Below are 18,027 nucleotides of genomic sequence, written 5' to 3' on the forward strand. Positions count from 1 at the left end.
TTAGCACTCTTAGAGCAAGTAGTTTAAGCAATCACAGCAATCATCCACATTATCTGGTCATCATTTCATAGGTCAAGCTTCAGACAAAGAATATGCTAGATAAAAATATTTTCTAGGAGTGCTTGGAAAACCTTCAATGGGATGCTGCCATGGATATTTCATTCTGCTTTCCTTCCCCTAGCAAAATCAATCTCTTTCATTTTAACTCAAGCATAATATGCATACCATTGACATTTTAAAATCATGTAAATACTCTGAAAGGCACTTAAAAAACTCAATTAAAACAAGAGTTCTGCAAATGGCCACTCCCTGAATATCTGAAGTGGCCATAAACCAAAATGCATGCCCACAAGAAAAACGGGATTTAAGCTTGACTCTCTCTCTTCGGATGAATTTTAAGTACCAGCTTAGTCCTGACAAAAGGCTTTACTGTGCATAGGCAGCTTGTCCACTGTTTACATATACATTTTCAGTTTCCGTGTGGTCTGCTCTGCTTCTCCCTCCCCACCGCCACTGGTACCAAGCAGTTTGCAGCACCTCAAGTAACCAGCTGGTGTCACAGGGTAGTGAGCAAAGATTTCATGTGGGGACTCTCACCTGACTAATCATTCTTATTGGAAGCATCACTCCAAGAGCAGTAGAGAGCCTCGGCGGCTTGTTAATGAAATTTAAGGGCTGTCAGCTTGAAAGAGGATGTTAAATCCAGGCTCCTCTCCTAAAATTATTTTTATGATCTGCTAACCAGTTGCTACCTTGTGGTGTGTGTTGGACGGAGCAGAGGAAAAAAGATGTTAAGAGAGGGGACAGACAATACAATATAAATGTTTCAATATTTTCATATTGATCTTAGGGTAAGGAGTAAAGCGATTAGTTTAAGAAAACAACTGCTTTGTAAAAAACTGCAACATTCACTCCAGTAAATGGAGGGGGAGCTTTAAGGCATTGAGCAATCCTCACCACCTGTGTGAAATGTCCGTGAGGGAAATGAGGAGGAAAGGGAAGAGAAGAGGGAGACCACAAGCCAGGACAGATGACCAAGACTAGAATATTAATAACAGCAGCCCTGGCATCTCCTCCTCCGCCTCAGCACCACTCGGGCGATTTGGACAGCTTCTCTTCACTTGCTCCTCAGTGCTCAGACTATGCGAAAAGCGGAGACGCTACTGGAACCTCGCTGCTTGCACCTCCTTCACCCCACCTCTGGCAATGAGCTAGGAGTGTCTCTGGCAGAAACGCATCGGGCGGCCTTCAACAGTGCACTTGGGGCAAAGGGCCCCCAGCGGGTACCCGGGTGCCTCCGTAGTTATCCGCTGACCTAACTGTTGCCCTCTCGGCTCAGAGTCCCTGATTGACGTAAACGTGACAACACCTGGAGCCGGCTCCTTACAGCCTGCCTCCTCTTTGCCAGGGCACCTCAGCGCTCCCGACCCTACAACTTTGGGAAAAAGCGACACTGAACTCCCGAGTCACCCCAATCCAGGGACAGAGACGAGATGAAGATCTACCGAACGGTTATGCTACAAATCTCGAAACACCAAAACAAAAAACGGGGTGGCCGGTGCAGAAAAACTGAAAAGGGACAGAAATAACACTCAGCCGGTACAGGGCACCCCACCTCTGCAGACACATACATCTGGCCCCAACAAATCACTAAAGCCAGTACCTTGCCAGCTTCCCATAATAATGCCTTTTACTCCCAAGCTCCGCTCCACTCAGCAGACCACACATGCAGGGTACACCTCCTTCCCCCATTTAGCACCCCCCCCGCCCCGCCCCGTCCCGGTCTCCTCTAAAGAAAAAAGCAAGCAAAAACTCTGCCGGCCTAAAGGTCATTTTCCTAGTGGGGTAGCTTTGGCCAGCGCTCGCTCGTTTCAGCTGCGTGTAGACCCGCTCTAACCCTGCAAGTAGACGCCTCCAGGAGCGCAGTAATTCCTCCAACGTGCGTTAATTTGAGCCAAGAGGCCCCCATTCCGTGGCCCCGGCCCCTCTCCCTCCCTCGGTGGCCCGCCTGCCCGAGGCTCCCGGATCACCCCCAGCCTTTACCTCTCTCCCCCCTTCCCCGCGGCTCTCCACCTTGCGCATCCTCTCGCCCGGCCCCAGAGCGCACTCGGCTGCTCGAACTTCCTGCGGAGTCCATGGAGGAGGCTGGAACTGGGGCGGAGGGAGGGTGGGGAGAGGGAGGCGTGGGAAGCGCCGACTGGAGCCACCCTTCCCGGGAGGGCCTGGCCGCAGCTGCCAACTCTCACCTGGTCCGCCGGCTGCGCCTGGCTCGCCCTGGCCCCCGGGGTGGGCTGCTGCTCCTGCTTCATGGCTGTCATCGCCGGCGGCCCGCGTTGCCGCTCACTTCCTCGCGGGCACTTCAGACTCGGGGACCGTCACTTGGCAGCGATCGCATGTCACAGGAGCCCGACGCTCTCCGAACTGGCAGAAGGGAAAGCGGCAGCGACGGGGTGGGGGGAGGGGAGCGACAGGGAGGGGAAGAAGAGCGGCACCAGGCAGGCTCCCCCTTGCAAGATCCTTCCTTCGGCTACCGCAGACCCTCGAACTCCCCACTCCCCCCGCCCCCCACCACCCCAAAGCGTAGAGAACCTCGGAGATCAAACACGACCAAGTGGCAAGTTAGTGGAGCAGCGAGAGGCACCTGACCGCGCTCGAGCGACGTCTCACAGCGCCGGAGGAACCCGGCTAGCATTCTACCGCAGTCCGCGCCCCCCGCCCGCCCCCGGGGGCTCCCCGCGCCGCGCTCAGTGCGCCAGGTTGAGCAGCCCGGCGCCCCGCTCCAGCATCTCCCGAGCAACCGCAACGCGGGAGAGAGCCCTGCGCGTCGCGCTAGCTCCTCACACGCGCGGCCAAGGCGGCTGGGCTCTGCTGGCCCCCTCACTCCCCCCACCCCCGCCCCCCGCGGGCTCCTGCTAAAACCCGGAGAAGCGGAGCGCGCCCGTGCAAAGCCCTCGGTGGCTGATCGCTGCCACTGGGCATGCTCCAGCGCTCAGAGAAGGCAGGGGGCAGCTGGGGACTAGGGGCCCAGAGGCCCACTGGGGCTGCCAACACCTGTCGGGACCCAAGTGTTGGTCCCACGTTATGGACCGAGGCTCTGCGTCTCTCGATCTGTGGCAACGGACGGCCTTATCCTTTAGCCTCCAGCCTGGATTCCCACCCCCCCGCCCCAACCAGCTGCCAGTGGAATTCCGAAAGGTGGATTACAAACAATAATAACTAATGATGATATTCTACCACTCACTTTTTTTTATCCTTTTTTCTAGGACACGTAGAAAAATCTTCAAATTTTAAGTCCCTTCTCCAACCTTCCCTTGGCTTAACACAACCCTCTCCCCTTCAAAGTTTTCTGAGCACCTATCATGTGTCAAACACACTGCAAGGCTTGGAGGGATTGCAAGGAAAAGAGACTAAATACCTAGACAAACTTACCAAATTCCCTGCCTACAAGGAGTGTACTAGATACTGTGGGTACTGGGAGCCTGGAGCAGGGATATGAATCAAAGAGTCAATTTAACTCTTTGGAAGTTGAATTCCTGTGAGTGGGTATAACACACAAAGTCCACCAGTTTCATCTAGATGCATTACTACTTTTCCCTGTTGCTAGAAAGGACCTGCCCCAAACAGATGGACAACAAGCAGTCCCCAGTCTCAGGCACAGGTTTTTGGAGATTGCTCACCAGAGAAGAGGCTGGAGGGAGTTAATATCCAGATGTTACTGCACTCAGCACCAGGGTTGTGACAAGGTTCCAGTGGGAAGGGATTAAGCATATGGATGAGGGAGGGTGGCCAGTAGCCTTGAGTTTGTTTTTATTGGCTAAGCCTGGCTCCCCGACCCTTGTCTGAGTTACTCAGTCCATGAACTGGCCACTTCCTAGACAGGGTCTATCCTAGGATAATAGGAGTTGTGCTCCTGCCTGTTAGTGAATCGTCCATCATACTTGTCCTAAATATTGTGACAACAGTTCCTTTAAAATATGTTAAAAAAAAAAAAAGCGGTGATCTCTAGGTTTGATTAGATTAGAAAATAAAAATATGATTTTTTTTCTTCAAAAAGGTGGGATTTGGGTGATGAAAGCTTACTTTTCAAAAATAAGTAGTCCAGTGCATATTATGAGTGACTTCTAGTAGTGTGTTGGTCCAATAGAAATGTTTTTTGAGAGGAATGACTTTGCTATTTGTAAAAATATAAAGCAAATTTTAAAAATGAAACATGGTCGGGGGGCTGCCTGGGTGGCTGAGTCATTAAGTGTGGTACCCTTGATTTCAGCTTAGGTCATGATCTCAGGGTCCTGAGATCAAGCCCTAGTCCATCGAGGCTTAGTGGAGAGTCTGCTTGAGATTCTCTTTCTCCCTCTGCCCCTCCTCCCCCACCCCCAACCTCCCACTGCTCTCTGGCCCACTGGGTGCCTGTGCGCCCCCCTCAAATAAAATAAATAAATCTTTAAAAATGAAACATGAGGGGCTTCTGGGTGGCTCAGTCGGTTAAGGGTCTGCCTTCGGCTCAGGTCATGATCCCAGGGTCCTGGGATGAAGCCCCGCGTAGGGCTCCCTGCTCAGTGGGGAGCCTGCTTCTCCCTCTCTCCCCTGCTGGAGCTCTATCTTTCTCTCTCTCAAATAAATAAATATTTTAAAAAATGAAACATTGATATAACAGCTATTGAGTAGTTTGTCCAGTAAACATGACAATCTCTATTTTCCCACGTTTTTTTCCACCCCCCTAGGGAGAAAGGGGTCTACATTATTCCAAAAATGTTTCTATCCTTATATTTTGCTCTTCTGTTTATCATTTTAGTACATTCATCCTTTGAATGTGTTTCCATTTTGGACAGTTGATTTGAAAGTTTATGTGCAAAGATTTCTGTTGACACAGGACAAGCATAGACAAGAGGGAATTATTCTCAGCCTATTTGATTTATTTATTTGATTGAAGTCAACTGTTCAACTTGCATTCTTTTTCAGTATTCATTATAAAATCTCCTTTGTGGTTACAAAGAAAGATGTAAGTTGTATACGTTTCATGTATAATGTGTATATGTGTATATATATCATTTTTTAAAGGAAAGTTTCTTTGATTTGAGTCCATCTTTTTGCATGGGTTATTTTGTCTAAGCTGAAAGCGTTATTTTATATCTGTTGGGGTCTAAGTTAAGGACATTAATTAAAACTTAATCATATGTAACTTACAGCTTAAAAACTACTTTTTGAAATGTGATGCACTGGAATTACAATGTAGGATTTTCTACTTCATTTCTTATTGAAGAAAAAATGCTAATGTCCAAGAAGAAAAAAGTAAAGGAATACCTTCCATTCTAAGAGAGAATGTCTGCAGTTCAGTTGTATATGGCTTCTGATAATAAGTTGTCATTAAAAAAATTATAATCAAACATCTGCAAAATATATCTAATCAAGTAGATACAACCATAGTGCAGTGTGGATAAGAGGACAATGTGCCAGCCTACATCTCAGCAGAATGGGCTCCTGCCTTAGCTTCATTACGGAATGGAGGTATGGGCAAGAGTGAAGTCACTTAGCTCCTGCCTCTGCTTCCTTATGTGGTAAAATTAAACATTTTAGACTAGGTGACCAACAAGATCCTTTCCTTCCCTAAAATTCTATGAGGGATCTTAATTTTACAAATCAAAAGACTATCATCTGAAATGATGAATTACTTATATATGTTTAAATTTTAGCAGGAGTCAGTTAAATGCTTAGAAAAGTACAAAAAATTCAATAGATAAGGATTCTTCATGAAGTGACTAACTTAATATCCACCAAACTTCCCCCACTCTCTCTAGTTTACATAAATGCATAGTAACAATTCTTGCCTTGATAATACTTTTAAAATTCAGAAACTTAAATATCTCTCTACAGTGTATCATTTCTGAAAATTAAAGATTTAAAGAGTTTTGTAGAAATTAACAGAATATTTTTGAGTATTTTTCCTCATATGTTTGATGAACTAACTCATGGATACATACAACTTAAAATCCTGATACAATGGTAAAAGAGGTTTTCCTAGTTTTTATGGAATGGAATCAGACTCTCATAACTGCAAAAGGCCTAGAGATTGACCAGCAAAATTCCCTCTATTTTAGGTTATAAATTTCTAAACTTTGCAACATATTCAGGAAGATTTCTAGGATTTAGACTTTATCACTTCCTTCTGAAAATTTTCATGGACTCAAATCCTAGTTTCAGGTTCCCATGTACCTGAACATGTTGCATCCTCAACATACTGATAGGAATTTCCAAAGTCCCTCAAAAATTTTCTTGCATAAAATATTGTGAACATCTACAATGTCTTTCACTGATATTTGATTCTTTAAAAGTGAGATACCAATTCAGTACATTTCATTTTACCTAGAATTATTAACATGAATAATTGAGGACGGGTGATGAAATTTAGATAAATATATTCAAGATAATCATGAAAATGTTTAAGCATCAGTGGCAAACACAGGATGTTCCAGAAATATTTTAGTCATATGTGCTGTATTCAGTCTTCCATGTCAAATAGTAGACCCAGGACCCCCAAATCCCAAATTTACTTTAACCACCACCAATAACAAGGCCTGGCTGGCTAAACTCTGATATGTTAGAGAAAGACCAAAGTCCCTTGAGATTTTGAGAAGCAGGGTAGCCTTTAGAGATAAATCCTTCAGTTTCAGATAAATCAGATAAGGCAAATAGGACTCTGTAAGCTACTAGTGCCCTGGAGTCTCTCTTTACCTTTTCCTTCTCTACTCTCTCTTTCCTGAGGTAATTCTTCAGTGTTACCTTGATGGGGATTTCCCTAGCATTAGCCAGTCCTCTATTGAGTGCCCTTAATGAGCACAGCATCAGGAAGACAGAGTTCATGAGCTGTGCCTTCAGAGACCTGGCCTGAAATGTGTCCAATTAGCTTTTCACAGATCAAGAAATAGCTTTAGTTCACATCTTCTGCTATCACTTGCTTTCGATTTATCAATCACCTCTACTCACCTCACTGAGCTTCTTGAATTTCCCAAAGTGCACATCATGTCTTTGGGCAGAAAACCAGTATGTTGAGCAATCCTCAGAAACAAGCTATATTTTAGAAGCTCTAACTAGTAAACTATCTCAAAAAATTATTTTAAAAAGAATAAAAAAGAAAGAAAAAGAAGTAAAGTTACTACATATTTAAGTGATAACTGTGTACACGACTCACACTGTTAAGAGATTCTTGGGGCATTAATTTAACTAAACTTTTTGTCAGTCTCTATGACAGGAAGACTTTCCTGTTGTAAAAATTCATAGCCCAATTATGATCTCTGGTGGAAGCAGACAGAGTTGCAATATCCTGAGAGCCATTCTTGTTGCTCACTAGAGACCTGAAGATATTGACAAACTGCTCACTCACAATGAGACCTAGTGCTGTAGAGTCTGCTTAGTTGTTATATTAACACACCTCACATCTTCTTTAACCAAACAGCCCTTCTAAGACATATATAATGGTATTAAGACAGGAAAACAATGCATATGATTTTTCTGTGTAATATTTTCTCTCCATACATGTAGTTGAATCAACATCAAAACAATTTGAGAATGTGTGAAATTTACCTGTTGTCATTGTTTTTACCCACTAGATGCTTGACAAGGGGTCTGTGTTTGATTTTTTCAAAAGAGTATTTATTTAATGAATTAGTTATGTTTGCATAGCAAAAAATAAAAATAAAAAAAGACCTATCTTTTTTGGCTGATATTTTTTTGGTCTGATCTTCACATTTCTTTAGAAATGAAATAAGGTTTTCCAAATCAGATTCTGTCTCCAAATGACAGAAAGGTTGTCAGATGTGGAAGAGTATTTAGAAACACTGGCATAACATTTCCCCTTTTCATGTAGTGAGTCAGCCTTTGATGAATAAATTTCCCTGAACTTGGTATTTCTCGTTTTCATAACTAAGACTAGATTTTCTAATAATTCAAAATACCTCTTTATCTTTGTCCTTGGAAAGTACATTATTACTAAGACATCTCTTACACTCAGATTTCATAATAGTTAACTGACTTTTTCCCTTATGTAATTCCCAAAACAGCACAAAGCACATTGCCCATTCAGGGAAATCTTTCATGAATTGAAAGAGAAAATGCTACTGTGAAATCCTGAACAATTTTTGGAGGGAAGGGAGAATTTCCATCTTTTGTAAAAATTTCACCATGCTCAATTTATTCTTAAGGATTTAGTACTAGATTCAGACTCCCCCATTAACTTCCCTTTTGAAAACAAGAGATAGTCTAGGATATAGGTGAAGCAGCTCCAGAACATCCATTGACATTAAAGGGTCCCTGGCATTTTTCCCACTAATTGACTCTTTAACACTGGGAATTATTCTTCTACCATCACACACAACAAAAAAAAAAAAAAAAAAAAAAAAAAATTGAGGCCAAGTCCTTGGATTCACAGCTAGTCCTTTTACCACACAGAGTCATCTGTTTAGATTATACAAATATAGTTTCAGGACATCTTGGGATGTGACCTCTATTGAAATGAGACACATTAAGATACATCTCTCATTACTGAACACTGTCTAACCTATTAGCCTAGATGGGTTGTTTGCTACTGGTATAGATCACTTCTTATATTCTTATATTCTCCTATCTCTCTTTCATCTATATCATTTTGGGAGAATTATGTCATTTATTTTTTTTTAATTTTTTTTTTTTTTTAAAGATTTTATTTATTTATTTGAGAGAATGAGATAGAGAGAGAGCATGAGAGGGGGGAAGGTCAGAGGGAGAAGCAGACTCCCCGCCGAGCAGGGAGCCCGATGTGGGACTCGATCCCGGGACTCCAGGATCATGACCTGAGCCGAAGGCAGTCGCTTAACCAACTGAGCCACCCAGGCGCCTGGGAGAATTATGTCATTTAATATCTATCTTATACATCTAAATATTTATTAAAGTCATATCTTTATTCAAATCAGAAAGAGATAAGGAGAAGTGGAAGGAGAAAAAAAAAAAAAAAAGCCAAAGGAATGCATTCTGAAGCTGGTAGAGATATTAGTGTGTATTAAGCCTTTTTTATTTTTATTCATGCTCTCACATGAAGACTAGAAATACTATAATTCCTATTGGTTAGATCTTATGTGTTGCTCCTGCCACTGTCTATATTCTATGTATTCATATAATTTTAGAAAGCATAGTCCAAATTTTAATTTCCTTGTTTCTCTCTAGGTGATTTATATTTGATGTTTTTCAATCAATAATATCAAGCTTACATTTTCTTGTAATATTTTATCATTTTTTGCACTTAATAGTTGATTGTAAGCACCAGTGGAGGAGGTGGAGAGAATCTATAACAACACAGTTTATACAAATCAATGATTAGAGAAATGCCCTTTAATTATCTATTTTATTGAATCAGCAGTGTTTGTATGAGTGTTTAATCCTAGTTGATAGGACATCAAAGTTGCCTCCCAGATGGATGAGAAGCTCTCTTCCGTGGTCTGCTAGTCCTCCCTGTGGAGAAGCCACCCACTCCTTCCATCTTCCCAAATGTGACTGATCTGTTAGGACCCAGCTCCTCTCCCACATCCCCCTGATTCAAGTTCACAGGGATTTTCTTCATTCAGTATTCTCATAGTGTAAAAGTCACCACACAGTTTATGCCACTTTTCTGGACTGGCTTGTGTAGCATCCCAATTGTCACAGTGACTTCTCTTTCCTACCAAACTGTAAATTCTTGGGGAGAGAGAACAACCCCTTGGGGACTGACTGTAATTACAGTTTGTGTGTGTGCAAGGGGTTGTGGGTAAGGGTCCATATCAGTCTCCTTAAGTAGAGATCTTGGAGGATATATATGTATTTTCAAAAAAATTCTTCTCCTCACCCCCTGAATATTAAGCTCTGTCAAAAACTTCCATGCACTTGTTTTGTTTTCCTTTAATTTATTGAACAGAGTCACCCAGGGGAAATATTTTTTCTCTATTTCTATTGTTCACCTTTATTATGACATGTAGAAATTATATAATCTTGATATTCCTCTGATTTACTGATGCTGGATATGAGTAAACGCCCACAAGTTATTGCTTGATTACAAAACATTAGGTAAAAGCCAGATAAATTTGGAATTTTCCACACTAATGAGTAGATACCATTTACTATAAAATGCTAAGCCTCCAATGCTGTGAACTCAAAGGACAAAATGAATTTGGAGACAACAGCTATATTGGCAATGTTACTCCTAATTTATTCTTTTCCCCCTAATATATAAATATTATACTCCTTGAGAAAGGAGGAGCTATACTGGGTAAAATGATAAGGAAATGTTTAATTGAATAAGATGTTTTATTATTTTAAATACAGCTCAAGTTTCTATAGCTTGCCTATATAATATCAAAAATTATTACAAGGTCAATAGAATCTTCCAGGATTATGCCCAATGTTAGTACATAGTTATTTTTGCCTTGCATCCTCTGCATACATTTTAAGCAAATTTGTTTATCTAATCTACTATCTTTTGGACCACATTTCAAAAACAGGGTGAGAGGAATTGTCATTAAATGGGATACACAATAGCATGAAAGGAAAATATATAATCTTAGAGAAAAAAAGAAAAAAAAATTGGACCTTCCACTTAAAGTAATAGAACAACTCAGTACCATTTCGTATGGGGAGGGAAAGAGAGGCAAATATCCCTAGGCATCTCAGTAGGATCTTAGAGTATAACCATATTATGGCATAGTAAAGTTGATGTTGAAAATGAGGACTTTAGAAAAAGTAAAATCAGGCTAGGCATACTTTCTTTAAAAGACAGGGTTATTTTGAGAAGATGGACTGCAGTGATGCCAGCATGGGTTTAGGCTAAATAGAGAACTAGATATCAAAACCAAAAGCACAACATTTACAATGAAACTAGATAGCAAGATATCTCTCCAAATTTCTAAATCCCAAAAGCCCACAGCTTGAATGTCTTTGGTATCTAATAGGACAAAGCATAGAGAAGTTGTGGGACAAACGACCAACCTGATAATCCCAAAACATTAAGAAAACCCAAAAATAGTCAGTAGATATTCACTAGAAAGCACAGTGGATCAATTTAAGAACATCCAATAGAAGATTTTTGTGCATTCCAATAGTGAGTAAAAGGGACCCTGTTGGGAGTTGATTTCCCCTTGATCTCTCACATTTCTCCGAGTCTTATTACCAAGAAATAGTCTTTTGTTCTAGAATATCATTTGAAGAATATTTGTATAAAAATTATCTTGGGAAGGGGAATAGTGTTTCCCTCTGGAGAAAAATACAAGTTTGTTTAGAGTCCTGCAAGATAAATATTGTTCCCTCTCCATGGCAAAAAGTAGGCATGCTTTCTCTCCAGTATAAAAAGGATAATGTCTCCTTCCGAAATAAAGAGAAGGCATGCTACTTCCCATTATAAAAGATTTGGGTTCCTTTAGCTTCTTCTATACTGCAACCCACTGTGGGAGCAGGTATTCATCTGTTCCCAATTATTCACCCCCATGGGACTTGGGGACAAGAAGAGTTTACAAAAATATGCTGATGTTCATACTATTTGCTGTGCCACGGGTAATAATGTTCTTTGTCTCTGACTCAAGATTCTCATGTCTTTTGAAAATGTCCATAAAACTGGCTAACTTGTTAGCTTGCAAGTTATACAAAATCTCAGTTCTTAAGAGGCTGATGTCAAGATCTAAGGTGGCTGGAGAAACCTAGATCCTATGAACCCTTGAAACTGACATGCCAGGCTTCTTCCCAACACAGAACCCCATACTAGGAAAAACTATTAGAAGTGGTATCAAAATTGAGCAGAACAGAGATACCAGAGATGAAGAAAAGAGAAAATCCAGCCAAAAGGTAAACAGACACAGGCAATCTAGGATCACAAGCCATCGTATTTTTAAAATACTACATAAAAACAAAAAATAAGGATCTCCTTGAAGTTGGAAAGCCTATCTGAACTTTTAACTATTTAAAGTTCAAGAAAACCTGAAAAAAAGTTCAGGAAAACTAAAGTCACATAAAAATGATCAACAGAAAACTATCGTGGTCAAACCCCATGAAAAGTTTCACCTTGACAACAAAGCTGCTACATGAAATAAAAAGGATAATATCCCTTCAGATAAGGGATTGACAAATTACAGTCCACAGGCCAAACCCAGCCCTCTTCCTATTTTTATAAATAAAGTTTTCTTGGAACATAGTCACACTCACTTATTTACATATTGCCTAAGACTGTTTTCATGCTACAATGGCAGTGTTAAGTGTTTGTGACAGAAAACATATGGCCTGCAAAGTATAAAATATTTACTCTCTTGCACCTTACGGGAAGTTTGCCAACTTCTGCTATTGACAAAGAAAGCTTGCCAAAAAAGCTATGCTCAAAAATTTTTCAAAACTGCAACATACTATTTCAAAATGAGCTAAAGAACATTTAAAAAAAAATCATACAATACATGAGAGAATAACAATCGGAATTAGAAAAACTCAAATAAAAAGGGACAGCACTAAGGAAAGAATCAGAAATAAAAGAAATGTCATTAGAAATAGAGACTAATCTAGGAGGTATATAAGAGCAAATAAGCACAACAAATGATACTCTAACAGAAATCAAGGTGGGAAGGAAAAAAAATGTTAACCAAAAACAAGTGAAAAAAGACACTCAAGAGAAAGCAACAAATGCTGTAGATGGCAAAGAAGATCCAACATAAATATTAGGGGAGTTCTGAGTGGGAGAACAAGTCAAAGCAAGGTTTGGGGGATGGGGATGCGACAAATACTAAGAACTTAAATTCACAAGAATGATCCTGAAATTTAAAAAAAAAAAAAAAAATTAAAACTACTTATTGAAAAGTCACATAGTATACCAGAGATCAGCATAGCACAATCAACGCCAAGCAAAATTAAGGGATCTTAAAAAAAAAAAAAAAATTATTTGGGCACCTAGACAAAAATAACATTTAACTTAAAAAGTAACTAATATCTTATTATCATTAGACTTTTCCACAGCAATACTTTATCTTCAGGGGAAAAATGAAGTTATATATAAGATACTCAAAAAAAATAAAATGTGGGCCAGGAATTTTATGTATTTACATATGTTTGTATTTCTTTTTTTTAAGATTTTATTTATTTATTTGAGAGAGAGGGAGAGAGAAAGCACAAGCAGGCAGAGGGGCAGAAGAGGAAGATGCAGACTCCCTGCTAAGCAGGGAGCCCTATGATGCAGGGATGCTGAAAGCAGATGCTTAACCAACTAAGACACCCAGGAGCCCCTTTTATGTTTGTATCTCTTAGATTTAAACTATAATTTGAAACTCTTATCTAACTGTCCTTTCTTCCTTCTGCGCTTTACAGTGATGAAGTCTGTATCACTATCTGAGACCTCTCTCTACTCCTTTAAATGCCTCCCTTTGTTCCTTCATAAGCATTTCCTCCAATAACTCTTGCATATCTAACCACACATGCTTCTCAGAGCACCTGGACTAACACAGTCTAGCAATAATGACCATCCGCCTTGCAATCAATTGTCAAGTGAAATACAGGCAGTCCAATTAATTTTGAATTCCAGATAAATGACAAATTTTAGTATAAGTTGTCCACTGTGGACTTTTAGGGGTATACTTATACCAAAATTTATTTGTCATTTATTTGAAATTGAAATTGAAATTTAACTGGGTGTCCTGTATTTTTATTTGTTAATTCTAGCAACCCTAGTAGCAATGATTATCACACTCACACTCAGACTGTGGTCATAAAAGAAACCAGGGCTTCTTGGAGAAATGAATCTGTGTCTGGAATGAGAAATGTACCAGACCATCTTGGAACATTTTGACATAAACTAGCATGGAAGCTATCAAAAAACACTAGGATAATATTAAAAGGAATCAAAAGACAATCTTGAAAAAGTTCTATCTGGCCAAAGAAAAATTTGAACTTTGATAAGGATAGCAATGATAGTTGATGGGAATCCATCAGGTATGTTTAAGTCCCAATTGGTCCCCTCCTGAGGATGATGGAGAACCAATTTATTATTATGAAAACTAGGTTAAGAAAAAAATAGAGCATTGATCTGTCCTTTTTGGGAACTGCATGACTGAGTAACCAAATTGTAAATGAGAGGATGCATCTCCTTCTAAATAAAATTATTCAAGCTAATGGATAAAAATAATGGATATAATTATAGTATTACCATTTCGGAAGCTCCAATAAAATAACAAATTGACGCAGTAAGCATCAGTGTGCCCCCTGATAAAAGAACATAACACTACCTATAGTCGTGCCAAACACTTCAAAGCTCCGCCTGACCAAGAGTCCACTCCCATTTGCAGGAAATACAAGGAAGAGAAGAACAGGCACAATTAGCACACAATCAGCAACTCGACCCTGGGGCAAACTCTCAAGTACATCAACAGACAAATTTTAAGGAAGAGAAAAGAGCTTGGTGGGGGTTGGGGGAAGGGATGACTTGATTAAAATTAAGTTACATATCAATTAGAAAATTGATGACTAAGCCATAGTGCATCCAGATACACACTTAAGTGATAAACCATCATGAAAAACAAGGAAATGATTACTATAAAAATCAGGACAGTGTTTAGGAGGGAGGGAGGACAGGGCATATGGAGAGGCTTGGTAGCTAGCAATGTTTTCTTCTTTGACTTGGGTGGTGGCTAAAATGGTATTTGCTTTAATAATAATTGTGTGTGATTTCCTGTATCTGTGTTTTATTTTTACCTAAAAGCTTAAAAAATGCCTAATAGTGTTCTTGGCTCCTAGTAAACACTCAATAAAGGGTGGCTATTAAAGACTATAAAGTAAAAGATAAGGACTACATTTAGAACAATTCCTTCCATATTGTTTTTGTAAAGTGATGGTAAACCTCCAGCTCTCAAGGTCATGCTCTCTCTCTCTCCAATGTAGGTAGAGCTACAAAATTGCTCTGCCTTTCCAAAATGTGTTTATGGCTTCAAAAGTGGAATGCTAACCTTGTTTATGCTTTTAGAGCTCCTCAGAGTTAGCAAACACCAAGACAGACAAGAGGTTGTATGGGGAAAGGCACTTTATGTTTCGCTGGGGATCCTCTTTGGGATCTTCATCGTGAGACCATTAAGTCACGTGCAAATACTAAAGCAACTTAGCCTGCATTTGACACCATGGGGAAAATTGTGGATTGTGATCTATTTATTCAATTCCAACTTTATGTGAGGAAAGCAATGAGTCCCAGCCCGAGCCCACTCTTTCTTACTGACTGCAGAACTACACAGGCTGTGTGATGTACAGAACAATTCGTGCTCTTCTTAGCAGGATTTGTGGCTTCGGGTGGCTATGCCTCTTGCCTTCCCAGACTGAGTGACATGCTTGTTTCAAGGACTGTAGTCTTCAGTCTGCAATTGTCTGGCTATAAACAGGTGTACAATTGCTATTCAAGCTGAGCTTCAATTAGTATTAGAAGGATGCCTTCTCCTCCCTCATGTCCACGCTTCTTTCTTATGTAGCACCCGCCTTGGCACTATCTCTGCTCACACTGCAGATTCTGGCACAGGGGCTGTGTCTCAGGGTCCAAATGGGGTTCTCCCATCTGTCAAGAAGTGCTAAAATCTCTGAATGTGCACATCCCTGAAAAGATACTCCCTCCAAATGCACATTTTTTTCCACCTAAAAACATCTGAAAATTCATTTAGACTCTTCAAAGAAGCCATCCCTGCCCACTCCAGTGAGAAGTGATTTCTTCTGTTTTCCATTTCTAGAGCACTTAATCTCTATACCATGCATTTGTCGCGTACCATTTATTTCCTTACACCGTCAGCCATCACACTGGTATTCTAGCACTCTTTCCACTCTACCACTCTACCGACTCTATTCCCATTTTGGAATTTTTCCTATGAATAATAATAATAGTGAAAATAATAATAACTCACATTTATTGACTGCTTAATGTGACTCAGGCACCGTCTAATGCTTTTAATGCAACAACTCTACAGAGTGGATGTTATCTCTACATCCATTTAAAATCATGTAAACCTATGTTTAAAAGGAGTACATCCAAGATTCCAGTTATTGAGAGGCATAACAGAGATTTGAATGCAGGTAATACTATTGCAAATATCATTAATAACGTCCTGTCTTACATCAAGACTCACAAAGAATAGGTGTCTATTTAATTTAATCCTTAAAGTTTCATAGAGTGCTTGCTTTGTTGATTTTTTTGCCTGGAATTACTATGTAATATATTATAAACTTTATAAATGTATGTGTGTTTATATATACACTATATATATAGATATAGCTATCTATATGTACATAGTATATACAAATAGCTACCCAACAAAAAGGCAATAAATAGACTTAAATAGGTAGATGATTTATAACATTGAAAGTATCTTATAAGATCTTTGTCCAATTTATCTAGCACAGAGGGATATATGGTAGTTGTGCAATAGGATTTTTTTCTAGCTATCATAATTATCTCTATGCTTCCCCATGATCCTTATAACTATTGGTTACATGCAGTCTTCTTCATTCGGATGTATTATTTAAAAATCTGTATCTAAGTGAGAAAAGACGACCTGTATTTTAAAATTTGTATCCAAAAGCCTACACTAACAATAAGAAACTTTGGCAGAAATTTTCAGATATACGAATGGAAAGCTGTGGAGAAAAATTTATATAGTACTCTCTAGTAAGAGTCCATAAGAAACCACCTATTCACCTACACTTAAGATATTCTTTGACTGTTCCCAGTATAAGTTATTCGATGTAAATAATGGTATTTTGTAAGACAAATGCATGAAGAAAGATACAAAAAAATATCAAAATTTCTATTTGGACTTGGAGTCATCCTGGTGTGATATTGTAGTGGTTCTCAGTCTTGGGTGCGTCTCAGAATCTCCCACTCCAGATCTCCATTGTGAAGATGCAGTAGAGTAGTATCTAGGAATCTGAATTTTTACCAGCATCCTAGTAGATTTTGAAGAGATTGAGGGATCACACTTTGAGACCAAATTAAAGGTACAGTAGTTAAGAGATGAAATTTGGAGTCAGAAAAACCAGAGTCACGAATTCAACATTTACTTGCAATGTACTTAACTTCTCTAAACTCCAGTTTCCTTTTCTGTAAAATGCACAGTAACAATGTTATCGGACTCATAGCCCTGTGAGAAAATATATGAAAAGTGATTGGCTTAGTGCCTGGTACATAGGAACTGATAATTGTTAGCAAGTAGTGGTAGTGATGGTATTACTAGTGTAAAAAAATGCAGGTGTTCTCAGAATCATATGTCATGAGGGAATTAAAATTAAAACAGCAATGAGGTACCACTTCACACCTATTAGAATGTAAAAATCCAAAACACTGACAACACCAAATGCTGGTGAGGATGCGGAACAATATGAATGCTCATTCACTGCTGGTGGGAATATAAAATTGTATAGCCATTCTGGGACACAGGTTGACAGTTTCTTATAAAACTAAATATACTCTTGGGGCACCTGGGTGGTTCAGTCGGTTAAGTGGTTAAGTGTCTGCCTTCGGCTCAGGTCACGACCCCGGGGTCCTGGGATAGAGCCCCATGTCCAGCTCCCTGCTCAGTGGGGAGCCTGCTTCTCCCTCTCCCTCTGCCTGCCCCTCCCCCTCTGCCTGCCCTCCCCCTCTGCCTGCTCCTCCCCTGCTTGTGCTCTCGCACTCTCTCTCTCAAATAAAATCTTAAAAAAAAAAACAAGAAAAAAACCTAAATACCCTCTTACCAAACAATCCAGCAAACACACTCCCTGATATTTACCAAAATAAGTTGAAAACATATCCATATAAAAAACCTGCATGCAGATATTTATAGCAACCTTATTCATAACTGCCAAAACTTGCAAGCCACCAAGATGTCCTTCCATAAGTGAATGAATAAATAAACTGTGGTATATCCAGACAATGGAATATTATCCACTGATAAAAAGAAATGAGCTATTAAGACACAAAAAACACATGGAGGAAACTTAACTCTATATTGCCAAGTTAAATAAGCCAATCTGAAAAGTCTACATACTGTATAGTTCCAA

At 39.9% G+C, this 18,027-nt stretch overlaps 1 protein-coding gene across 4 annotated transcripts in view; it reads right to left on the reverse strand.

Moving 5' to 3' along the window:
* The window catches only part of DPP10 (dipeptidyl peptidase like 10), a 1,380,361-nt gene that overhangs the window by 639,197 nt on the left and 723,137 nt on the right, over positions 1 to 18,027 (reverse strand). Inside the window, exon 1 of one of the 4 annotated variants that reach the window (XM_078070687.1) lies at positions 2,247 to 2,774. The exons of 2 other annotated variants lie outside the window; for them this stretch is intronic. In XM_078070687.1, the coding sequence (XP_077926813.1) occupies positions 2,247 to 2,318 (72 nt within the window). In that variant the 5' untranslated portion in view covers positions 2,319 to 2,774. Of the gene's footprint in view, positions 1 to 2,043; positions 2,163 to 2,246; positions 2,775 to 18,027 lie in introns of those variants that run through there. One more of the 4 variants, XM_078070690.1, reaches the window with a different exon arrangement.

This window comes from Halichoerus grypus, chromosome 4, assembly GCF_964656455.1.
Source record: "Halichoerus grypus chromosome 4, mHalGry1.hap1.1, whole genome shotgun sequence".
Lineage (NCBI taxonomy): Eukaryota > Metazoa > Chordata > Mammalia > Carnivora > Phocidae > Halichoerus > Halichoerus grypus.